We start from the raw sequence: 26,200 nt of genomic DNA on the forward strand, positions 1-26,200 counted from the left end.
GTCAGCAGCCACACACACTGACTGACTGCTGTTGACAGTGATTGGATTGGCTGTTGTCTGGGTGGTTGTCAATGTCAATTGAGGAGCTAGTTGAATGGATTTGAAGCTTCAATAGTTTGTTTGTTTCATCTGAAGGCCATTCAATGAGTGGTCAAGGTTCGCTGAATGGCAGGAATTATATGGTCAATTGAGAGGGTGACATTGTGTGTTTGTGTGTGTGTGAGCGCACACGAGTGTGAAAGTGCATGTTTGAGCGTGCATGTGTTTGTGTGCTGCATGTGTGTGTGAAAAAGGGGATAAGTGCATTGGTACATACTTGTCGTGTCTAAGTGAATGTGTCATCAGTGCTGCAAGTGGGCTGCCCCCAGAGGTCAACCTGGTCATGAATAATCACCTTTTCTGTGTCTCCTAACGACTTCATTACCATCAGGCTATTAGCAGGAGTGTCACGCAGGAAAAAAACACCAGCATACAAACAGGATCAGTTTTCCCACAGAGCTTATATCCTGTCTATCTCTCAGCTACATCCCACATGGCCCCTTATCCCCCTATACAGTACCTTCAGAAAGTATTCAGACCCCTTGACCTTTTCCACATGTTGTTACGTTACAGCCGTATTCTAAAATGTATTAAATAGTTTTATATTTTCATCAATCTACACACAATAATAATCTACACCCCATAATAACAAAGCAAAACCTGCTTTTTTAGATTGTTTTGCAAATGTATACACGTTTTAAAACTTAAATATCACATTTACACAAGTATTCAGGCCCTTTACTCAGTACTTTGTCGAAGCACCTTTGGCAGTGATTACAGCCTCGACTCTTCTTGGGTATGATGCTACAAGCTTGACACCCACGTATTTGGGAAGTTTCTCCCATTCTTCTCTGCAGATCCTCTCAAGTTCTGTCAGCTTGGATGGGGAGCATCGCTGCACAGCTATTTTTAGCTCTCTCCGGAGATGTTCGATTGGGTTCTGGCTGGGCCACTCAAGGACATTCAGAGACTTGTCCTGCGTGCTCTGGAGCAGGTTTTCATCAAGGATCTCTCTGTACATTGCTCCGTTCATCTTTCCCTAGATCCTGACTAGTCTCCCAGTCCCTGCCGCTGAACAACATGCCCACAGCATGATGCTGCCACCACCATTCTTCACCATAGGGATGGTGCCAGGTTTACTCCAGACTTGATGCTTGGCATTCAGGCCATTCTTCCATTTAAGAATGATGGAGGACACTGTGTTCTTGGGGACCTTCAATGCTGCATACCTTTTTTGGTAACTTTCCCCAGATCTGTGCCTCGACACAATCCTGTCTTGGAGCTCTACGTACAATTCCTTCGACCTCATGGGTTAGTACAGTGCCTTGCGAAAGTATTCGGCCCCCTTGAACTTTGCGACCTTTTGCCACATTTCAGGCTTCAAACATAAAGATATAAAACTGTATTTTTTTGTGAAGAATCAACAACAAGTGGGACACAATCATGAAGTGGAACGACATTTATTGGATATTTCAAACTTTTTTAACAAATCAAAAACTGAAAAATTGGGCGTGCAAAATTATTCAGCCCCCTTAAGTTAATACTTTGTAGCGCCACCTTTTGCTGCGATTACAGCTGTAAGTCGCTTGGGGTATGTCTCTATCAGTTTTGCACATCGAGAGACTGAAATTTTTCCCCATTCCTCCTTGCAAAACAGCTCGAGCTCAGTGAGGTTGGATGGAGAGCATTTGTGAACAGCAGTTTTCAGTTCTTTCCACAGATTCTCGATTGGATTCAGGTCTGGACTTTGACTTGGCCATTCTAACACCTGGATATGTTTATTTTTGAACCATTCCATTGTAGATTTTGCTTTATGTTTTGGATCATTGTCTTGTTGGAAGACAAATCTCCGTCCCAGTCTCAAATCTTTTGCAGACTCCATCAGGTTTTCTTCCAGAATGGTCCTGTATTTGGCTCCATCCATCCCATCAAATTGAACCATCTTCCCTGTCCCTGCTGAAGAAAAGCAGGCCCAAACCATGATGCTGCCACCACCATGTTTGACAGTGGGGATGGTGTGTTCAGCTGTGTTGCTTTTACGCCAAACATAACGTTTTGCATTGTTGCCAAAAAGTTCAATTTTGGTTTCATCTGACCAGAGCACCTTCTTCCACATGTTTGGTGTGTCTCCCAGGTGACTTGTGGCAAACTTTAAACGACACTTTTTGATATCTTTAAGAAATGGCTTTCTTCTTGCCACTCTTCCATAAAGGCCAGATTTGTGCAATATACAACTGATTGTTGTCCTATGGACAGAGTCTCCCACCTCAGCTGTAGATCTCTGCAGTTCATCCAGAGTGATCATGGGCCTCTTGGCTGCATCTCTGATCAGTCTTCTCCTTGTATGAGCTGAAAGTTTAGAGGGACGGCCAGGTCTTGGTAGATTTGCAGTGGTCTGATACTCCTTCCATTTCAATATTATCGCTTGCACAGTGCTCCTTGGGATGTTTAAAGCTTGGGAAATCTTTTTGTATCCAAATCCGGCTTTAAACTTCTTCACAACAGTATCTCGGACCTGCCTGGTGTGTTCCTTGTTCTTCATGATGCTCTCTGCGCTTTTAACGGACCTCTGAGACTATCACAGTGCAGGTGCATTTATACGGAGACTTGATTACACATAGGTGGATTGTATTTATCATCATTAGTCATTTAGGTCAACATTGGATCATTCAGAGATCCTCACTGAACTTCCAGCCTTGTCCTCGTAAACACTCATACCTGTGTTAACGAGATAATCACTGACATGATGTCAGCTGGTCCTTTTGTGGCAGGGCTGAAATGCAGTGGAAATGTTTTTTGGGTATTCAGTTCATTTGCATGGCAAAGAGGGACTTTGCAATTAATTGCAATTCATCTGATTAATTGCAATTCATCAATTCATCATCACTCTTCATAACATTCTGGAGTATATGCAAATTGGCATCATACAAACTGAGGATGCAGACTTTGTGAAAATTCATATTTGTGTCATTCTCAAAACTTTTGGCCACAACTGTAGAACCCTATGGTCTCTGGTGAAAGGTAGTGCACTATAAAGGGAATAGGGTGCCATTTGGGGCACATCGCTCTATCAGTCAGTCAGTCAGTCCCATGCCCCACAATGAATCTCCAGTGATAATGTAGCATACCGTGGATCTCCATACCACTGTCCTCCTCACAGGATGACCCTGTTATGCACAGACAGCTGGCTTTATGAGCCAAACAGGCCAAAGAATAAATAGTGATTGCAGCTATGTTCCCCGATTCCTAACCTCACCTCCACCACACCCCTCATTATCCTAACACTCTCACCTGTTTTATTCATTAACAACCCACTCTCTCTGCCTTCCTTAGTCAAAGACATTGCTTGAAGGAAACAATCAAGGGACCTACATGCCTGGCCTTGCTGCAGCTAATATGTATTCCAGATGCACAAAAATCTGTTTTTTTTTCTCTCTTTCTGCTCTACTACTCGATCTTCAAACTGTGCTCTTCCTGACACAGTCCACTCCAATAGGTCTTTCTAACGTACAAGCAGTTCATGTTTGGGTTTCGGGTTTGAAATGTACAGTAATATGGATAAATAATTTTTAAATATACGACAGATTTAATTGAAATCCAGAGTAGTGTTTGGTTAGAAAATGGTTTTTGAATATGTCTGCTCAAATTGACAGGATGTGAAAAAAGCAAACATGAATATACCCATTGTATGAATCCTTTTGTAATGCATCATAATACCATACAGTAATGGTAAGACCACCTGATGCTGTAGGCTAGTGCATGTCTCTGGTGTGTGTGGATGTGTGTGGGTAGGAGACTTCAGGAATCAGACATTGTGAGCCAAGGCTGCTGACCTGACCCATATGTTGAAGGAAACACAACTCCAACCAGAACCAGGCCATGCTTTACTTTTCAGCCTGTCTGATCCAGCAGCCGATCTCGGGGCGTTACAGTATATCAGGAGAGCATTAGTATACAGTATATCAGGAGAGCATTAGTATACAGTATATCAGGAGAGCATTAGTATACAGTATATCAGGAGAGCATTAGTATACAGTATATCAGGAGAGCATTAGTATACAGTATATCAGTCCAGATTAGTATACAGTATATCAGGAGAGCATTAGTATACAGTATATCAGTCCAGATTAGTATACAGTATATCAGGAGAGCATTAGTAGCTGATGTGTCTGAGATAATAGAGATATATACGCTGTTGAAAGCTCCCCATACACTACGTTCCCTGTAAACATGTGTGCAGCTGTGTTGCTGCAGAGACTGCTCACTGCTCACTCACTGGCTGTCAGTCAGTCTGCCTCTGGGAGAGAGAGAGAGAGTGCCAGCGAGTGGGGAGAGACAAGAGAGTGCCAGCGAGCGGGGAAAGACAAGAGAGTGCCAGCGAGCGGGGAAAGACAAGAGAGTGCCAGCGAGCGGGGAAAGACAAGAGAGTGCCAGCGAGTGGGGAAAGACAAGAGAGTGCCAGTGAGCGGGGAAAGACAAGAGAGTGCCAGCGAGCGGGGAAAGACAAGAGAGTGCCAGCGAGCGGGGAAAGACAAGAGAGTGCCAGCGAGTGGGGAAAGACAAGAGAGTGCCAGCGAGTGGGGAAAGACAAGAGAGTGCCAGCGAGTGGGGAAAGACAAGAGAGTGCCAGCGAGTGGGGAAAGACAAGAGAGTGCCAGCGAGTGGGGAAAGACAAGAGAGTGCCAGCAGAAGCCAAGCCAAGTCCAGGTGTTGAGACGCCACTATCTAAACTTTCTGGCTTTTTGCCTGTCCATGATGCCTTTGCTTGCCGCTGTGAAAGATTTAAACACAATTGGAGATGTAATGGAATTAGATGCACTCAATAGGTGCTGATATGACTTGTTATCCTGTTCAGTGTTCTCAGTACTCTCATTCATATTATGCAGTGACTCATTGCTGGCTTTGCTTAACAGGGGCAGGCCATTTTTTTAGTGCTAAAAAAGCTTATTTTCTCTTAATGGTGTGTAAGCACCTGTGGCCCAAAGAAGAGGGTGTGTTCACTAACAGCCTGCTGGAACTCTCTCTCTCTCTCTCACTCACTCACTCACTCACTCACTCACTCACTCACTCACTCACTCACTCACTCACTCACTCACTCACTCACTCACTCACTCACTCACTCACTCCTCATAGCCCAGCTGAAATACAGAATTGTAGTGGATACAGCAGTCTGCTGCATGTGCCTGTTTAGGTCTCCCTACACTGCTTTAAAATCGGAAAATATTGCGTTAAGTGAGGATGGCTGCAAAAATGCTCTTTGTCTACAAATCAAATACAGCCACAATGCCCTGATGCACCCACTATGGTCATATAATTTTATGTGAAAACCAACTGTCATAGTCTGATGAAGAGCGCACTCCTAACTACAGTGTGTCCTGATGAATTAGGGTTTAATGTTGTGGAAACAATGGTGCAGAAATAGGAAAACCATATGATGAGTTCAGTCTTTTTGGCTTCGGCTTCTTTACTTCCAGCCTTCCTTGCGACGTGGCTCGCAATTAAGTGCTTGAGTATGCTTGTATAAGAGAGAGTGCAAAGGGATCGTATTGTTGCAGAGTTTGTGGTTTCTCCATGTTTAAGAATATGAAATGCAGTCCGTAGTCTGTCTATTTCAGTGTTAGAATGTCCACTTGACCAGAAAGTGTTTTGGGCTGTTATGTTACTTTACGTTGGCTGTCTGCTGTGTTCCATTGTCAGTGGTCTAGATTACATTGCAATGGTATTCCATCAAGTCCTACTAAATAATGATTAGCAAAGGTATCCAGTTGAGTTGTCTCACCAACACCTGTCCATTGTTGACTACACAGTAGGAGGCTTCATGTTCCACCATTCATAAACAATAAATACTCTTCCTCTTCCCTTCCCAAATATTTCCTTTTCTTTTAAACATCTCTCCACTAATCTTCTTTCTTCCCAGATATACCTTTCTCTCTCTCTCTGTCTCTCTCCCTCCCCCCTCCCGGCCCTAACTTTTCCTCTTAAATGCCCCAGCCTTCCCAGCTGCGCCTCCTCCAGCTCAGTTTACAAGGCTGTGCATACAGATCAGCAGAGTAGTGGTTTTGGCGTTCACTGCACTACAGGGGCAAGGCGAAACAGCCAGGAGCAGCTACCGTTTTCTACTGGACCTGTCTGAATGCATGACTGAGAGCTGCTGGTCAATAGTTCTTGGCCACATGAGAGAATGCTATCAGGTCTGGCTCTTCTGCTGCTTGTCTGCCTCCTCCACATGTTTGTGACTGCACAGGGGAACCCGTGGTCACAGGTAAGACTTAAACCATACCATGGTCTTACTATGGACCCTCTCTCTGCTTTTCCACAGGTTGGACTGAGACTGACCGTCTGGGACTGGCTACTCATCGCTCCCAGTCCCAGCACCTTTACACGTCCCAAACAGACATAAGAGGGACTCCCTCTAAAATTATGACCTGTATAAATCTGTATTATGAATGTAATTAGCCTGTTTAGCCGGTGCTCTTCTTAAGTAATTCTCGAGCTGCTGAACTGTAAGTTGATAGGTTTAATTCTATCTATTAGAATCAGACTAAGTTAGTTCATGCCTTGGCTATGACTGCAGACTATAGATCATGAGGAGGAAGTAGGGATCAGATCAGGTATTTACTGTGTGACTGTTTTCACTGTTAAGCAGCTTTGGCAGTCTGTGCTGTTGACTCTGTAGCACATATAAGGCAGGCTGTTATATAGTTATAAAGGACAGAGTCCTTCAAAGTTGTACTTAGTATAACTGTGGAAACTCTAAAGGGGGATGTCTGGCTTGTAATAGGGCATAGATTGGCACAGCTCCGTGTGTGTAGATGATTGACTACATGGCTGTGACATCATTGTGATACTGCTGCAGACAGGTGATGTACAGTCATAGAAATAGAATATCTCATTCTAGTGTGTACAGTATCCTGCTTTGATCTGTTCATCAAGGTCATATGCCTTAATGAAGGTCATTTTGACCAAAATATTACATGTGAATGAATGGAGTCCATGAAACCGGTTTGCTTTGTCTTCTGTTAAACATCTAAAATGTGTGACGTCAGGCGAAGCTGCAGTTGGTCATTTGGCAGGAGTTGAGATTGGTGTCTTAGAGAATGATTGTATAGGAATACGTGTTCCCTCTATAATACTCTCACTATAGGGCACCTTTCATTTCCATATGTAAACATGTAGGTGTGTCCTTAAGTTGTCCCTCACCCTGTATTTAGGCACTTTTTAAAATATCCATTCATTATGTTCCCAACACAGAACCTCTACAAACAGATACTGATGACAGAAGAAACCCTCAGTGTTTTAAAGACTGTAGAATCAACACGGTTTGTGCTATTTCAGAGACGTTTACAAGCAGTGGGCATTTATGAGGCTGCTGTGCCCTTGACCTGAGGCCTGAGGCTGGGAGAGAGGTTTGAGAAGTTTGTGGGGTATGTGAGAAAACATCCCCCAGTCATGACCAGTATATATCACTCTACTCTTCACTGTTGAGGACCCCTCTCTTATCCAGGAGGGGTCCTCAAAAAGTATTTGAGTTACTATAGCTTGTTGCCATACTATTATCATGTTATTGCCACTTTATCCTGTATTGTATCCGGTGCTGATGTGACGTTCTACAGTAGAGGGTGTCTTTAAAATGGATGGAGGAGCCCAATAGCCCTACTCCTTTCAGTGGGAAGAGTTATCCCCACAGTTCAGTCATTATTCCTGGTTGTTTTGGATACCCACTTGGGGTTTGACACATGTAATGATTGATGTTGGGAAACGTAACCACTTCTTTTAGTGGTTACAAGCTCAGATTATTGCCTTGGTTTGGTTGACTTCCCAACACATCCATGATATTCCCAACACATCCCTCAGAGCCTGGTTCCTCTCTAGGCTTCTTCCTAGGTTCCAGTCTATCTAGGGAGTTTTTCCTAGCCACCGTGCTTCTATATCTGGGGCGGCAGGTAGCCTAGTGGTTAGAGTGTTGGGCCAGTAACCGAAAGGTTGTTGGATCGAATCCCTGAGCTGACAAGATAAAAATCTGTCGTTCTGCTCCTGAACAAGGCAGTTAACCCACTGTTCCCCGGTAAGCCGTCATTGTAAATAAACATTTGTTCTTAATTGACTTGCCTAGTTAAATAAAGGTTCAAATAAAAAATGTGCATTGCTTGCTGTTTGGGGTTTTAGGCTGCGTTTCTGTAGGGCACTTTGGGACATCAGCGGATGTATAAATACATTTGATTGATACAAGTTCCAGGGATGAAATCGGAGGAAAAGTCTGTGATTCTTGAAAGTATTGTGATGGTCCATTTGTCTATTTAATTTTGTGAAGCAACATTTTTTTTTTAAGTGCACATGCATAGGACATAAATAGATTTTCTAGTTCTTTGTTGAAGTCTGACAATTTTCCCTCTCTTCTGTCATAGCAGACAGAACGGCCATATTTCCTAATCTCCTTTTAATGCTGCAATCTGATATGGAAATGTCAATTGGTATTGGAAGTTGTACAGTACCACAGCAGGTCTAGCACTGCTATGGGAGCTGCCCTTCAATGTCTGATGGATGTAGTTTACAAAGTGACTTCATTATACTGTACGCAAGTGAAAATCACCTTTTACCTTGTGATCACTGAGCAGTCCCCAGCACTACAGTAGCCTACCTCCACCACAGCTGCAGATGTGTTTCCAGTGCTGACTGTGTTGAAGGCAGTGTGTGTTGTTAGCGACCTCACCCTCATTAAACACTGTTCTGATAAAGGAGCCTCTAAAGGGAAGGTAGAAAGGAACACAGCATCTCACCATGTGGGAGACAGATGCTTGTGGCCTACGCCCCTGCCAACGGTCGGCCACATGCACTTCACATGGACCGACCGACCGAACGGAGGGGGTGGGTTGTCATGCCATACTATGACGTTATACTGGATTCTGTGTGAGAAATGAAATAGGAATCAGTGGTAAAACACAAACAGACACCATTATATGGGACATGTGGCTCTGTGTTTTCTAATGATATACAGGATGCCAGTATGGTCCTATTCTAAAAGCTGCCCAGTGTTTCAAATCAGCAGGTCCAATATTCAGTGTTCACAGGGTTTGCATTTGTCCTAGCCTTGGTAACAATTTAAAAGCTGATAGAATTTAGCATTTTGTTATTTTCTAAATAATCACCTTTACTTTATACCTGTATTGTGAATACTATTCAACAACAGCAGCAGCATAGAGGGGTTTGGTTAAATGCGGAAGACACATTTAAGTTGAATGCATTGTACAACTGACTAGGTATCCCCCTTTCCCATTAGAGCACCTTTAGCCTTCAGTCAGAAGTTGAGCTCATCAGACAGTAATGAACATAGTAGAGTGAGCCTCTGTCCTGAATCCCTGCCTGAATCCCTGCCTGCCTGCCTGCCTGCCTGCCTGCCTGCCTGCCTGCCTGCCTGCCTGCCTGCCTGCCTGCCTGCCTGCCTGCCTGCCTGCCTGCCTGCCTGCCTGCCTGCCTGCCTGCCTGCCTGCCTGCCTGCCTGCCTGCCTGCCTGCCTGCCTGCCTGCCTGCCTGCCTGCCTGCCTGCCTGCCTGCCTGCCTGCCTGCCTGCCTGCCTGCCTGCCTGCCTGCCTGCCTGCCTGCCTGCCTGCCTGCCTGCCTGCCTGCCTGCCTGCCTGCCTGCCTGCCTGCCTGCCTGCCTGCCTGCCTGCCTGCCTGCCTGCCTGCCTGCCTGCCTGCCTGCCTGCCTGCCTGCCTGCCTGCCTGCCTGCCTGCCTGCCTGCCTGCCTGCCTGCCTGCCTGCCTGCCTGCCTGCCTGCCTGCCTGCCTGCCTGCTGTGGCAGAGAGCACCTCCACCTCGTTGTGCTGTAGTGTTAAAACAGACAGGAAGGAAAGCGTACATGGACGGAGATTAAATTAATGGAATGACTGACGCATAGCTGAGGTTTGCTGCCCGCTCCCGCTCCAAAGCCAAGCCACACCGCTTCCTGACATCCTGACACCAACTCCCAGGGCTGCCTGCCTGGGAGACTCAGCGGTAGCTGGCTGGCATACCATACAAACACCAACCCCAGATGATACCACTATGGTATGTCTAACTTAAAGTCTACACCAAACCCTTATGATACTGTACCACTATCACAAGTCTAGCTTGGGAGACTGACAGGATGTCAGGGTGAGAGCACTTCTAGTCGTTCACATCACAGTCAAGGAAGGTTAAAGGAAGGTCTGGTTCATTTCCTTGACCACAGTGCCAAAGTGCTCTGTGATTTCAAACCAGGCAGACAGTGAAGGCATCCTCAGTGAGTGGGTAGGTAGATAGAAAACCATAATCAGTCTCAGAGAGGATGTTATTTTGGCATTTCTATAGATCTATACCTTCGTCTTTCCAACCCAGTCAGCAGTAGTTAACTATGTTTATTGAATGTAAGTATTATTTTGTGCATTGGGGAGTCAAACTGAAAGAGTTTAAGTTGGCCCAACTGATGTAGGATTATGTAGATGTAACGGATGTGAAACGGCTAGCTTAGTTAGCGTGGGCGCTAAATAGCGTTCACAATGATCCCAACTCATCTTTTTTTTTATGTTGAGATTGTGGTCAGTCATTGAGTTTTCTATAGATTTCAGCATAATGTAATTTCCATTCGGTGGCCATCTTGCTGTAAGGTCACCTCCGCTATGAATTATTATCTGGTATGACATTGCCTCAGAATTCTCAGCTTGGAAGCCCAGTAATGTAAATATTACATTTCCAGGTGAGCTGGCATATCATTGCAAGCCAAGTCTTGATAACAGCAATGGCAACACTCCAGCAGAACTCTCTGCTGGCTGTACAGCAAGTGAAGAGTTAAAAATGTTCTCATAATGTTCACAAAACAACGTTTGTTACTCTTTGGTCGTAAATTTGGTCGACAGTGTGTGTGTGTTTTTTTTAAATGTCAAAGTGGAGTGTTATCATTTGAAAATAAAGGGAGAATTCCTTTAATCTGAAGATATTCTCATTAGAATTTAAGTTGAATCAAATGTCATTGGTGAAGCGAGGCCAAACCATTGAGCTGACACTTAATTCTAGAGCCTGTTATTGTTATTAATATGTATTCCATTAATGCAGCATTCATTTAGTTTGTTGTCATTTGATAAACATGTTGTGACAACATGTTAGGTGTTAAAATATTAGATGTCATGTTAAATAATATGCAAGATTTCAACCTTGGAACATTAAACAAAAACTTTTAGTATCGGTGACCAGATACAGCTGGATGCATATCTAAGTTTGTGCACTCAACGTTTATGTACCCTGTAATCGTGTTAAGTGTGTTAATATATTCAAATTCAAACTTTATAAACTCAGCAAAAAAAGAAACGTCCTCTCACTGTTAACTGCATTTATTTTCAGCAAACTTAACATGTGAAAATATTTGTATGAACATAACAAGAGGACCTGCAACAACTGAAACATAAACTGAACAAGTTCCAAAAGTTCCAAAATCAAACGTAACAGTCAGTATCTGGTGTGGCCACCAGTTTCATTAAGTACTGCACTGCATCTCCTCCTCATGGACTGCACCAGATTTGCCAGTTCTTGCTGTGAGATGTTACCCCACTCGTCCACCAAGGCACCTGCAACTTCCCAGGGGGGGAATGGCCCTAGCCCTCACTCTCCAATCCAACAGGTCCCAGACGTGCTCAATGGGATTGAGATCTGGGCTCTTCGCTGGCCATGGCAGAACACTGAAATCAGTGTCTTGCAGGAAATCACAAACAGAACGAGCAGTATGGCTGGTGGCATTGTCATGCTGGAGGGTCGTGTCAGGATGAGCCTGCAGGAAGGGTACCACATGAGGGAGGAGGATGTCTTCCCTGTAACGCACAGCGTTGAGATTGCCTGCAATGACAACAAGCTCAGTCCGATGATGCTGTGACACACCGCCCCAGACCATGACAGACCCTCCACATCCAAATCGATCCTGCTCCAGAGTACAGGCCTCGGTGTAACGCTCATTCCTTCGATGATAAACACAAATCCGACCATCACCGCTGGTGAGAGAGAACCGTGACTCCTTTTTGCCAATCCTGTCTGGTCCAGTGATGGTGGGTTTGTGCCCATAGGAGACGTTGTTGCCGGTGATGTCTGTTGTGGACCTGCCTTACAACAGGCCTACAAGCCCCCAGTCCAGCCTCTCTCAGCCTATTGCGGACTCTGAGCACTGATGAAAGGTTTGTGCGTTCCTGGTGTAACTGGGGCAGTTGTTGTTGCCATCCTGTACCTGTCCCCCAGGTGTGACGTTCGGATGTACCTATTCTGTGCAGGTGTTGTTACACGTGGTCTGCAACTGCGAGGACGATCAGCTGTCAAACTTGTCTCCCTGTAGCTCTGTCTTAGGCATCTCACAGAACGGACATAGCAATTCATTGCCCTGGCCACATCTGCTGTCCTCATGCCTCCTTGCAGCATGCCTAAGGCACGTTCACTCAGATGAGCAGGGACCCTGGGCATCTTTCTTTTGGTGTTTTTCAGAGTCAGTAGAAAGGCCTATTTAGTGTCCTAAGCTTTCATAACTGTGACCTTATTTGCCTACCATCTGTAAGCTGTTAGTGTCTTAATGACCATTCCACGGGTGCAGGTTCATTAATTGTTTATGGCATGAGCATGAGAAACAGTGTTTAAACCCTTTACAATGAGGATCTGTGAAGTTATTTGGATTTTTACGAATTATCTTTGAAAGACAGGGTCCTGAAAAAGGGACGTTTCTTTTGTTGCTGAGTTTAGGATCATGTATACAGTGAGCAGTCTTGGTACTCTCTCAGGGACTCATTGAGCAATCTACCTTCCTGACTCCCTGGTGGTTTCTAGGCTGGTGGGTCTGGCATGGCACCCAGTCTAAGCTCTAGTCTAAGCTCTGACAAGACCCAAGTACATTCTGACCTCAAGCCATGGACATGGCAGAGATCAGAGATCAGAAGAGTTATGGTCTAGGATCAGTTACAGCAATGACTGAATAAAAGTGTCTGGAGTCCCTGATATGCAGAGTGTGTGGTTGATAATGGATCATTTGTGTAGATGGGGCTCCTGAAACAGCTGCATGAATCTGGATGTATTTGTGCACCATAGTGCTCCCTGATAGGCCTATACAGTACAGCCGTCTGCACATGTTAATGTCAATCACTCGTTAGCTTAAATCTCGTTGTCATTAGTGTATTTCTCTGTCTAAACATCCACTCACAAACACTCTCCATTTAAACCCAGGGTCACAGTCCCACGCCTGTGAGAAACCCTAGCAGTCAGTCCACTGATGACTTTTTCCACCACATCTATAACTTCCTTTACAGAAGATGGGGTGGATGAAGGCCTCGATTCAGTCAGAACTAGTGTTAACCGGCGTTGGCAGACATACGCATAGCAGATGTTTTGGTGGTGTTGGAGGTGTAACTGTGGTGTGAGCTGACAAATAGGTGAGTGGCTGCTCATGTGTCACAAACCACTCCCTTCCTTATTATCCCCACTGCATTAGAAGTTCAAAACGGCGATAGAAACTGTAGGCTTCTAATGCATGTTTTCATTTGAATTTGAATGGGGGGGGGGGGGGGGTTATAGTCTATCCGTCTAATCGAGGTGTAGACAAAACAACATCACACATTTGAGTGTTAGAACTTGTAATGTGGCTGCATGTGATTTGTCGGATTATAAAATTGGGTGATTTTGTTGCCACGATAAGCTAACGCAAGGAGCCGCTTGTGGATCTGACAGCTCTAACGTATTTCTATCAACAACACCGCCAAAACAATCGCTATGCGGGTGTTGACTAGCGCAGATCTAATAGAATCTAGCCCGAAGTCTTTACAGTCAAAGAAGATGGAGGCTGGTCTACTTAAGGACTGTAAGATGTTTCCAACATTCCTGTTGACTCCAGCATAAAGTCACTGTGACCACTCATTTTCATATTCATATTCATTCCTTGTGGGAAACCACAAACCAAGGCCCCCCACACAGTTAAAAGCAACATTATTGCAAGGCAAGTGTAACCTGCGCCAAGCCTGTGGGAAAAGGATCAAGTGACATGGAGTGTCTTTGCAACTGTTTATTGACAGTTTGTGCATGTTTGTAATGAAATAAATGTTGGTTTTCATTCCTTCTTTACCCACTCAATTAAAGTGCATTAGGCACTTATTTTAAAGCTCCCAAACCTTGATTTCTGAGAAGAGGCGCCTCTGTGCACAGCTGAGGACATGCTTGAAATTGGGATAGCTTTACCATCATAGTGAGACTGTAGTTCAAGGGTATCTAATAACCTTATAAATGCAAACTCAAACTTTTGTTATAAAGTGGTTACTGGTATGATGGCAAGAGACCGATAGTCTGCTGGTTCAGTTGTGTAGAATTTCATAAATTCAATTCAATTAAACTCAGCAAGGGATTATTATCCATATCATGACAAGCCAATTCCTAAAAGCACAAGACCTTACATCTATTGTATCTGGAAAAGTACTGCTGGGGTTTATTGGAAGGCTAATGTTGTTTTCATCCGACGTTCCTCACTTTGACTGGTAGTTGACTACCATCCTGACACGTCTAACCATTTCCAGATGAGGTGGATTTTAGTGACATTTAAAGGCCCATTATAGTGCTACTGAAAGGGGATGTCGTCCAGTGCCAAGCATAATTATAAACCACCCACAGAGAGCAGATTAGAAAAATGCAATGATGTGGTCTCTTAATAAATTGAGTACTTAAACACTGTGAATCCCCTTGAAAGGGAAAACTAGGATCCCTCCAAACTTGGTTCAGTGAGACACCTCATTTTGATGGATTTGTGATGCAGGACCTTTTATATTTGATGTATCAAGGACAGCCTGGATGACTGTTTTCAGGTTTGGGAAACAAATGACTGCTGGCTTCACTGTTTTGCATGGGGTATCATCTGTTCTCCAAAGTCTGTTTTGACAGTTTATGATTTGAAAGATATACTGTATATTAACAGTGAAACTATTTGATATCAAATAATACCCACACACTTCAATGCTTCCTGTATAGGTCCCATGCCCTAAGCCATTTTACCATATTAAAAGGCTTGGAAAACCTTATTGCACAATTTTTCTAAAAACACTACTGACGCCTCTTAGTCACATGATATTTCATACATTGACGGATGACTCAGATTACAGGTAATAAATTATGTGACTCTCCATTCACACGTTAACACACAGTGATTCAGAGCTTTTCTCTGGAAAATGGCCACAGATAGCCATTACTCGCCAAGCTTGTCAAGCTGTAGTTTATGAGGGGAAGGAAGGAACAGTTTTCTTTCTCCTGGGATTAAGGCTAAACATTGAAATGATATCTGTGATAATGTTGTTGCTTAAAGTCAGGGTGTTTTATGGTGAAAATTGAGAAGACCGATACCACTCACTTAGTATCCCAATTTTTTTGTGATAGCCTTGCATACTGTATATGTGATGTATGAAAATAAAATGTGTAAACTCATATGGAACAATCTGGTTTTCATCATATACCATTCTTACATTTGAGTGCCTATAGGCTACAGTATGTATCCATAATTCCACATAGGCTAATATAACATTTACCCTGTTCGGTCATTTCTCAGGGCTCTTAGTTTGCTATTCCCTCTCTCATCGCTTATTTCCTGTATAGAAGGAGGTGGTGTGTATTTGTTTTGGCCTGGGTGGAGTGTTGGCCCAATGCAGACCTCGCTGCAATGGGTGGGCGAGTGCCAGGCTTCTGTCTCCTGAGCCTACCCCAATCTCCTCAGTCCACCCCTAGCCCTGGCCTGGCTACCATCTCCCCTGTTCCAGCCCCATGTCCCAGCCTGCATCCAGCCTGCAGCTGACTGTCTTACTGCAGCTCCAGGAAGAACTAAGTCCGCTGAGAGAGCATGAATCTACAGCAAAACCCTTTTTAATTACCACTGTAGACTGCTCTTCATTTGTTTGTGTGATTATTCTATGTAAGCCTAGTTATGTCCCGTGCTTAAGGACCACACAAAACATGTTGTGTAATATTTTTTATGAATGTTGGGACATAATATATACAGTTGGTCTGAGAAAATACGCCGGTTTAGCAAGGCAAGATCCCCATTAGTCCTGGTTTGGGATTGGGAGGAAATTGTTTGTGACAGGGTTTTGTCTAGGAATGGGGGGGATTATTGACTGGACTGCTGAACGTAACGTTCCCTGAGAGATACTGACTTACTAGAGACTAACGTTGGCAACCGTCCAATCACAGAGGAGCTTTGTGTCATTAAAACAAAACAGTTGTTTTGTCCCCTGCTGACCCCTCCCTTGGTTGTTCGGTTCGAGGTTCGAGTGGTGACTCTCCACTGCCCAGGGGTCTGCAGTTATAGAAATACGGTGACCTGCTGGGATCAGTCCCAACCAGGCCCCTGCCTGCAGCACATGTTCACACAGCGAGCTACTTTTATGTCTGGATTGGCTGGATTTATCGACTGCTGATTTGAGTGTTCTATACTAACCTTATCCAGGCTTCCTGTAATTTATGAGTGCCAATGTGACAGAGAAAGCTAACACCCCCGAGGATTTGCTTTGGGAGCCATTACTACTCTAGCATCATGCCAAGAATATGCCTGTTGTTGGAATGAAGCCGGCTCAGGCTAATTGGTTGTTGTGTTATGGTAGTTAATTATGTGCAGCAGGTCATCGAATTAGAGAGGTGAAATAACATGGGTTTGTTTATGAATATGCTGGATAGGCTTTGGTTTATTATCTCTCATTCTCCCCTCTTTACTTGATTAATGAGGTTGCTCATGTTATTTACTTTTCCATGCACTTCAGTGGTAAAACAGTTGCCTGTTAAAATAGATGTCTCAGTAGCTCAACAGTTGAACATTGCTTCACCTCAAAAATCCTACAGTCCCTCTGCTTACAACAAAAAGCGTACTGTACTGTTTGTAATGTACTGGTATTGATTAGTGAGGTGCAATACATGTCTTCTGTCCCCTCCTTTAACCTCCTTCTCTCTCTCTGACAGAGTCTGGGCTGCGATGAGTACCTGGGCTCAGGCAAGGTGATGGACAAGTGTGGGGTGTGTGGCGGGGACAACACGGCCTGTAAGCTGGTGTCAGGGCTCTTCCAGCAGCACAGCCTGAACAAGGTGGGCTACCACAAGATAGTGGAGATCCCAGAGGGAGCCACCAAGATCAACGTCACCGAGACGGTGAAGAGCAGGAATTACCTGGGTGAGTAGGACTGTGACTGACCAGTGTTTTAAACCGGGTCAGAATGTGTTAGCCTGCTGAGCTAAAGCCTAGACATTACCCACTGGGTACAGATGTCAATTCAATGTCTATTCCACGTTGGTTCAATGTAATTTCATTGAAATGATGAGGAAACAATGTTGATATGCCCAGTGGGTAGCTTGAGAGTCTTCATGTCTGAGGCAAGGTTACTCAACACACAAGCATGGTTCCAAACCACCTCTGTTTAACTACAGAGTTACCAGCTCTTTATCCACGGCCCTTTAAGGCTCCATACATCTCTGTCTGAATCAGACCCATGAGCTATGACACATGCAATAACAATTTTAGGTTTTCCCTTCGACCACGTTAGATTATGTTTCATATTACATTAACAGTACTAATAAAAAGTCACAATTTAAAGATAAGCTTCAGGTTATAAAACATCTGACAGCAGTAGCTATTTTTGAAATATAATTTAGGCCATGTCTTGCTACATCCGTGCTGTGAGCCTGGTATCAGGCAGCAGGGAACAGCTGCTTCTTAAATTGATTTGATTCATTTAATTAAAAGGCAGCTCAAATACAGAGCAGGAGGGATTTTTCTGGTTACAAACTTTTATTTAATTAATTGAATAGATCTTGTCTTTATATGAGCATAACAGTGTGACACAGAAGTGGGTCTATTGTGTGTGTGTGAGGAGAGAGAGAGAGAGAGAGAGAGAGAGAGAGAGAGAGAGAGAGAGAGAGAGAGAGAGAGAGAGAGAGAGAGAGAGAGAGAGAGAGAGAGAGAGAGAGAGAGAGAGAGAGAGAGAGAGAGAGAGAGAGAGAGAGAGAGAGAGAGAGAGAGAGAGAGAGAGAGAGAGAGAGAGAGAGAGAGAGAGAGAGAGAGAGAGAGAGAGAGAGAGAGAGAGAGAGAGAGAGAGAGAGAGAGAGAGAGAGAGAGAGAGAGAGAGAGAGAGAGAGAGAGAGAGAGAGAGAGAGAGAGAGAGAGACTCACTTCCCCTGGCCTGGCTGCTCCCCTCAGGGGAAAGTATATAAACAAGCTTTCATTAGAGGACCCTCTCCTCTAGCCTTCCCATCCTTTTTAATTAAGGTGAGGAATTTCACTGCTGCCTAGAAAACCACCACTACTGACTGAACACAGCGATGAAACCTACTTTGAAACTACCTTTCTAAGTCAAAACTACTAACTGGGGGTGCCAAGTTATGCCTTGCTTTTTTTATATGAGTCCCCACTCAACCCATACACAATACTTACTCAGTGAGTAAGCACCTAAGCAGGAAATGTAGAGTATGCGTGAACAATGGCTCCTTTCTGTGACTGTTGTTCCTGCGTCGTTTGGCGTTGTTGTTGGAAGAGTTCATATATCAGTGGGTAAAAGCGTGCTGTGATGCAACATCCTGGAGATAAACAGGACTGAGGATTCTTCCATGGAACTACTTATCATTACCATTATCCCCTGATGTTTGCCCCACTCTTCTCAACAGACTTCTGTTCTAGTTTATTTCTGCATGCCTAATATGTGCTTTAAGTTGTCCAAACACTCTTATATTCAGTAGTCTTAATGTTACTTGTCTAATGTTCAGCATTTAAAGAAAAATAGCTCACTCCTTTCAAAATACAGAAATCCTCAGAAAAAAAAGCTGTCTTTTGTAAATGAGCAAACCTGTTAGTAAAAAGCTGGCATAGCTTTATGTTAATTGTGTAGCTGAATCTCTCAACTCTACAGCCAGTTTGGAGAATTCCATGGTTAGGGCAACAGGCCATCTGAAAAACATTACAGAAAAGTTACATACCTGAAAACTTGAACTTGGCAAGCAAAACATTTTGGGACTAATGGAAGAAATACCAAAATATTGTTTTTGGGTGCAGTTTTATTAACGGTCAACCATCAACTCATGGTCTGTCTGCAGCTCTGAAAAGCCGCTCAGGTCGCTCCATCATCAATGGGAACTGGGCCATTGACCGGCCAGGGGAGTATGAGGGGGTGGGCACCATGTTCACCTACCGACGACCAAATGAGGTCACCAGCACCGCCGGGGAGTCCTTCCTGGCTGAGGGGCCAACCAATGAGATCCTGGATGTTTATGTATGTAATCAGTCAACTTGTATGTACAGTAAAATGTAGCTCATATTGGCACATATGTCTCTGGCAGTTTACACTGGCACATTAAGTTGTAATTAACTTGTTCACTGAAGAATTTTTTTGTCCTCAGGTGATCTACCAGCAGCCCAACCCAGGAGTGAGCTATGAATTCATCCTTCCCTCTGACAACCCTCCACAGCACCCCGACCACAGACCTGGAGGTGAGGCTCCCCATAGTTACTGATGCATCTGACTGGGACTGTATGGCCTAAATTAACTCTTAGTCCACAAAGGGAGGGGGTCGACAAGCATCTCAATGACTGTGAGTTTTCCCCTGGTTTTGTTGGCTGAAATACCATGTTCGATCTCCCAGGGAACACTCTGTATGGGCAAAGTGGGAATGATCACCGGGGCAACCCCAACCGGGATGGGTACGATCCAGCCGGAGGGGGCAAGTACCCTCCCCAGGTACCCAACAACCAGGTGCCAGCAGTCCTGCCACCCAGACGTCAGAGAGAATACAACTGGAAACTGTCTGGGGCAACAGAATGTAGCGCCTCCTGTGGCAGAGGTAAGACATGGCATGTATCTTTGTCTGAACTGAAGCCCCAAAAGTTCTCAACCTCTGATGCTATGATTGATACTAGTTGATCAACTAGGTTTAACAGATTCCCACAGTGAGTAGTGACGATGCAGTATTGAGGCATGAACATCTAATGCTCTCCTGTGTATTGGTTTTCAGGTAGCAGGTACACCATCTTCCGCTGTGTCCACAGACTGAGCCATGAGCAGGTACCAGAGAACCAGTGTGACAGCAGCACCAGGCCCAGTTCACAGGAAGAGCCCTGCAACCTTCAGTCCTGCCCTGCCTTGTGAGAGACCCCTCTGTCTCAACCACACTTACATTACATACAGGGCTCTTAGACATTACACACACTGATTCAATACATACACAGAGCTTTAGCAGAACTCATAGGACCCAGATGTCTATATTCTTCATGAAAAGTTCCTGACCCGTCCTCTTTATAGTCTAATAATTAGATCATAATTAGAATCTAATTGGACAATTGACCACATGTTTTATTAGCTATGTTGGTACCACATAGCTATTGTGTCCTTCTGAATGTGGGGCCTTGTGTGTCCTACTGTGCAGCTGGGACATTGGTGAGTGGTCGGAGTGCAGTAAGACATGTGGCCTGGGTATGCAGCACCGCCAGGTCTTGTGCAGGCAGGTGTATGCCAACCGGACCCTCAACGTCCACACCAGCCGCTGCCGCCACCTGGAGCAGCCCGAGACCACCAGCACCTGCCAGCTGAAAATCTGCAGCGAGTGGCAGATACAAACCGAGTGGAGCGCAGTGAGTGACAGCTGTCAATCAATATGCTTCAAATAGTATTTGTTTCAAATACTTTAGCTGCACTTGTTTGAGCTTGCTCGGCGCATGGAACTATTAGATTAGTGTTAAAAGTGTAAACTTACCCCACCCATCTGAGGCTCAATCAAACGTTCCAAGTACTACAAGATTTAACATACTGTATTAGAAGAATGTATCAGAAAGTACATGAACCCCAATTAGATAAATGTTATCATTCCTCGAAAGTTGCTAGCATTCCTTATCAGAAATGAAACCCAAGCAAGTATTCTATGGAGCATTTTCCCAGTTGTTTTCACAGACAACAGGTTACATTCATCAGAGAGAACTGACCATTATTTACACTGTGAGATGACCTGAAAACTACCCCTATAGTATTTTTACTGTCCCTCCTGTGTTTCCCCAGTGCTATGTTCCCTGTGGCGTGGGCCAGAGGACCAGGAAGGTGCACTGTGTCAGCAACGTGGGAGACTTTGTGTCGGACGAGGAGTGCAACATGAAGCTGCGACCCAGTGACAATGAGAACTGTGACATGGGGCCCTGTGCTAAAAGTTGGTTCTTCACTGAGTGGGGGAATAAGGTATGTATGTGTAGGACTGTGGACATGGACTCTCAAGATCACTGTCTAACACTTTTCTAACCTAATACTGTAGTAATTGTTGAACTTGATTGATCTACTACAGTATTATAGATGCAAGATTATAATTGAATACAAATTGACTTGATGCTAGTGTTAAAAATGGGGGTGATACTAGGGCCGGGATCCAATCAGTTGGCGTTTTGTCAGCTTTGCACTTTTTAAATGCAATGTTCCACATTCCCAGTAAACGCTGCATATGCCGGCTCAATTGGAAATTACCTTTGAATGTCAAGTGCACTATACACGGATCTGCCACTGATCGGATTGAATCAAGGCATAGGTCAACTGTTTGTATTGTCACTTACCATGTCTTTGCTCTCTGTAGTGTTCTGCTGAGTGTGGGATGGGTGTGCGGACCCGAGGCGTACTGTGCCTGACCAATCACATCAGCAGCTTGCCTCTGGAGGGGTGTGGCCATGAGCGCCCCACTGACTCTCAGGTCTGTAATCACGGCCCCTGTGAGAGTCGCATCGAGTGGTTTACAGCCCCCTGGAGTCAGGTAAGACAGGACAACACGGGGTCAAACTGGGCTTGTAGGGACACATCATCTGGGAAAAGATTAGGATGAGGATTTGCTGCTGATTTTACAGATGTCTCCTATCCATATCTTACATTTTTGCTGATGTCTCATGTCAGTGTTGTAAAGAGGAACACTCAGATGTTACAAATCCATTGTCCATTATTTCCATTTGAAATAGCTTTTTAGTTCAGGACAAGGCTTAATCTCTGTCCGGGAAACCAGCCCTGTAAGTAATGTGTACCTTCTATAACTCAGGTCGGCCAATCAACTGAGCCAGTGATGCCTTTTTCTTTTTTTAAATAAAAAAACTAAACATGTTGAAACAGTTCAGATGCCTCATGTCATGCCCATGTGTAGTATTACCTATGGTATTTTCTCCTTCCCCCAGTGTTCAACGGAGTGTGGCTCTGGCAGCCAGCAGAGGGCAGTGGTGTGTCTGATGAAGTCAGACGAGGGGTTCAATGTAATGCCGCCCTACGAATGTTCTTCTCTAGACAAGCCTCTTAATCAGCAGAGCTGCCACCTAAAGTCCTGCGGGGCCAAGTGGTACCACACAGACTGGAGCGCTGTGAGTAACTGTACACGCACATGCCCACACATGCGTGCACTCACACATGAAAAAACAGACACACGCTTTTATGTGGAGTTGTGAAATACACTCTCTTGAAAGTGTAATTGAAGAAAGGGAGAGTGTGGTTTGCACTGTATTCTCTGTCCCTGCAGTGTTCTAAGACGTGTGAGGGGGGCTTCCGTGTGAGGGAGGTGCGCTGTCTGTCTGATGACATGCTTTCCAGTGAGCGCTGTGAGGAGGAGCTGAAACCAGTGGAGAGAGAGGAGTGCAACCCAGAGCCCTGCGTCCCACACATAGGTCAGTTACTACTGTGTAGTAAACATGGATCTGGGGCCAAGGCACCTCCGCTGGAATGTCATACAGTTGGATTGGTTAATGATGGCATGTCTGGTCCTAACTACTGTCAGACAGTTTTAATGAGGGTTAGATGGGATTTTAGTCTGAAATGGTTCAACATTTATGAAGATCTTATTCCATACAGAAAACTTGTGAAAATACTTAAAGTTTTCTAAAACTTAAAATCACTGATCATCACTGACTTTCGATGTTATGATTGTTTTTCAGACGAGAACTGTCGAGACAAGTATTTCAACTGCAATGTGGTGGTCCAGGCACGTCTCTGTGTGTATGACTACTACAAGACAACCTGCTGTGCCTCCTGCACACGAGTGGCCCACAGACAGTCACAACACAGGGCACTCAGCTAGCCCCCTCTCCCCAGGCCTCAGACCTCTAGGGGGCCTGACACAGCGCCCAGAGCAGGCCCTCAGTCCCTGGGCCAAACACACTGACCCACAGTGGAGAGGACAGCCTAGAACCTGACTCTGGGTGGACACTGACTGGACACTATAATATGAGTGCTGAAACTACAGACTGAAAAACTGAAAGACTGCAAAGAAAGGAAGTGAAAGCCCAACTTGTTTTTGGCATGTGAGGAGATTGCCAATGGGCAATACGTGAAACTGAATGGTTCGTGGAGGATGGTTTTGAAGGACACGTTTAACAGGGCTATGAGTGGAGGAGCTCTGGTGAGGCGAGATGATAGACAGGACACCAAACCGAAGAATCTGGAACCACTTTATGGACTGTAACCAGAATCCCCTGCAATAAAAGTTCCCGTCTGGGTTAATATTGTGTTTCACGGGAAGCAGTTTGCCGCTGCCATTCACCTGAATGGATTAAGGTCTTGAAAAAGGTCTTTGGCCGAAACGTTGACAAAATAAACTGCTACCGCATCTGTGATGAGACTCTTGACTACCATGGCTCTCTTGGATTACACTAAAAGAGAGGAAGCTACAGTATGAAAGGAAAGCGGGATTGTTTGTTTTGCATAATGTATAGACTGTACACATTTTAATAAGCTTCTTTATGCTCTAAAATCCACAATATTTATGATCTAATTAACTACATGTAGTATTAAGTTGCCCAAGCTTGCTCTTAAATCATCCCCAATTACGTATCATGAGGGCTCTATTCAATACTCTCCTACACTGCAGTTTAGTTGACCAAAGATTTCACTATTTCACAGGAGGACGTGTCAAACAGTAATTGCTCAGTCCAGATCTATGGCTCTATTTAATCTGTACCGGTGAAGCGTTACAGATGGCGCAATATAAATGTTAAGGTCATTTCTGATTGAGCCAACATATGCAGTGTTTACCGTGATGCAGTCTCCACTAATATGGAACATTGCCTTTAAGTTTCAAACACGCTGTAACGCTGAACTTCTGCGATACGGATTGAATAGAGCCCCAAGTTATGGTGCTAAGACAGCTTAAGTTGAAAAGTGTTTTTATGTGACAGCTCACCAGTTTTACACAGCAACCCTCTAACAAATTAAGCTCTAAAATGTTCATGTGTTGTTGTAGTGTATCATATATTTTGCATCACTGCTGCGTGTATGTACTGTGTATATACAGAACCAGTCAAAAGTTGACACACCTACTCATTCAAGGGTTTTTTATTTTTACTATTTTCGACACTGTAGAATAATAGGGAAGACATCAAAACTATGAAATTTTACAAGGAATCATGTAGTAACCAAAAAAAGGTTAAACAAATCAAAATACATTTTAGATTCTTCAAACAGCCACACTTTGCCTTGATGACAGCTTTGCATTCTTGGTATTCTCTCAACCAGCTTCACCTGGAATGCTTTTCCAACACTCTTGAAGGAGTTCCCACATATGCTGAGCACTTGTTGGTTGCTTTTCCTTCACTCTGCGGTCGAACTCATCCCAAACTATCTCAATAGGGTTGCTTGTGGAGGCCAGGTCATCTGATGCAGCACTCCATCACTCTCCTTCTTGGTAAAATAGCCCTTACACAGCCTGGAGGTGTGTTGGGTCATTGTCCTGTAGTAAAAAATATAGTTCCACTAAGCGCAAACCAGATGGGATAGTGTATCGCTGCAGAATGCTGTGGTAACCATGCTGGTTAAGTGTGCCTTGAATTATAAATAAATCGGTGTCACCAGCAAAGCACCCCCACACCTCCTCCTCCATGCTTCACGGTGGGAACCACACATGCGGTAATCATTCGTTCACCTACTCCGCATTTCAAAATTACTCATCAGATCAAAGCACAGATTTCCACCAGTCTAATGTCCATTGCTCGTGTCTCTTGGCCCAAGCAAATTTCTTCTATTGGTGTCTTTTAGTGGTTTCTTTGCAGCAATTACACCATGAAGGCCTGATTCACATAGTCTCCTCTGATGTTGAGATGTGTCTGTGACTTGAACTCTGTGAAGCATTTATTTGGGCTGCAATTTGAGGCTGGTAACTCTAATGAACTTATCCTCTGCAGCAGAGGTAACACTGGGTCTTCCTTTCCTGTGGCGGTCCTCATGAGAGTCAAGTCTCATCAAAGTGCTTGCTGATTTTTGCGAGAGCACTTGAAGAATCTTTCAAAGTTCTTGACAGACCTTTGTGTTTTAAAGTAATAATGGACTGTCATTTCTCTTTCCTTATTTGAGCTATTCTTGCCATAATATGGACTTGGTCTTTTACCAAATTGGGCTATCTTCTGTATACCACCCCTACTGTACATATACAGTGCCTTGCGAAAGTATTCGGCCCCCTTGAACTTTGCGACATTTTGCCACATTTCAGGCTTCAAACATAAAGATATAAAACTGTATTTTTTTGTGAAGAATCAACAACAAGTGGGACACAATCATGAAGTGGAACGACATTTATTGCATATTTCAAACTTTTTTAACAAATCAAAAACTGAAAAATTGGGCGTGCAAAATTATTCAGCCCCCTTAAGTTAATACTTTGTAGCGCCACCTTTTGCTGCGATTACAGCTGTAAGTCGCTTGGGGTATGTCTCTATCAGTTTTGCACATCGAGCGACTGACATTTTTTCCCATTCCTCCTTGCAAAACAGCTCGAGCTCAGTGAGGTTGGATGGAGAGCATTTGTGAACAGCAGTTTTCAGTTCTTTCCGCAGATTCTCGATTGGATTCGGGTCTGGACTTTGACTTGGCCATTCTAACACCTGGATATGTTTATTTTTGAACCATTCCATTGTAGATTTTGCTTTATGTTTTGGATCATTGTCTTGTTGGAAGACAAATCTCCGTCCCAGTCTCAGGTCTTTTGCAGACTACATCATTCTTCCAGAATGGTCCTGTATTTGGCTCCATCCATCTTCCCATCAATTTTAACCATCTTCCTTGTCCCTGCTGAAGAAAAGCAGGCCCAAACCATGATGCTGCCACCACCATGTTTGACAGTGGGGATGGTGTGTTCAGCTGTGTTGCTTTTACGCCAAACATAACGTTTTGCATTGTTGCCAAA

At 44.3% G+C, this 26,200-nt stretch overlaps 1 protein-coding gene across 2 annotated transcripts in view; it reads left to right on the forward strand.

Moving 5' to 3' along the window:
• The window catches only part of LOC110506714 (thrombospondin type-1 domain-containing protein 4), a 42,696-nt gene extending 19,001 nt beyond the window's left edge, over positions 1-23,695 (forward strand). Inside the window, exons 1-12 of one of the 2 annotated variants that reach the window (XM_090222601.1) lie at positions 4,299-6,301; positions 17,000-17,207; positions 19,121-19,296; positions 19,424-19,514; positions 19,667-19,864; positions 20,036-20,165; positions 20,447-20,651; positions 21,073-21,246; positions 21,632-21,805; positions 22,215-22,394; positions 22,550-22,694; positions 22,962-23,695. In XM_090222601.1, the coding sequence (XP_090078727.1) occupies positions 6,221-6,301; positions 17,000-17,207; positions 19,121-19,296; positions 19,424-19,514; positions 19,667-19,864; positions 20,036-20,165; positions 20,447-20,651; positions 21,073-21,246; positions 21,632-21,805; positions 22,215-22,394; positions 22,550-22,694; positions 22,962-23,104 (1,905 nt within the window). In that variant the 5' untranslated portion in view covers positions 4,299-6,220 and the 3' untranslated portion in view covers positions 23,105-23,695. Of the gene's footprint in view, positions 1-4,298; positions 6,302-16,999; positions 17,208-19,120; positions 19,297-19,423; positions 19,515-19,666; positions 19,865-20,035; positions 20,166-20,446; positions 20,652-21,072; positions 21,247-21,631; positions 21,806-22,214; positions 22,395-22,549; positions 22,695-22,961 lie in introns of those variants that run through there. The other variant, XM_036964153.2, reaches the window with a different exon arrangement.
• Positions 23,696-26,200: the final 2,505 nt, after the last annotated feature.

The sequence above is a fragment of the Oncorhynchus mykiss genome, chromosome 26 (genome assembly GCF_057628025.1).
Source record: "Oncorhynchus mykiss isolate SJ-2025 chromosome 26, ASM5762802v1, whole genome shotgun sequence".
Lineage (NCBI taxonomy): Eukaryota > Metazoa > Chordata > Actinopteri > Salmoniformes > Salmonidae > Oncorhynchus > Oncorhynchus mykiss.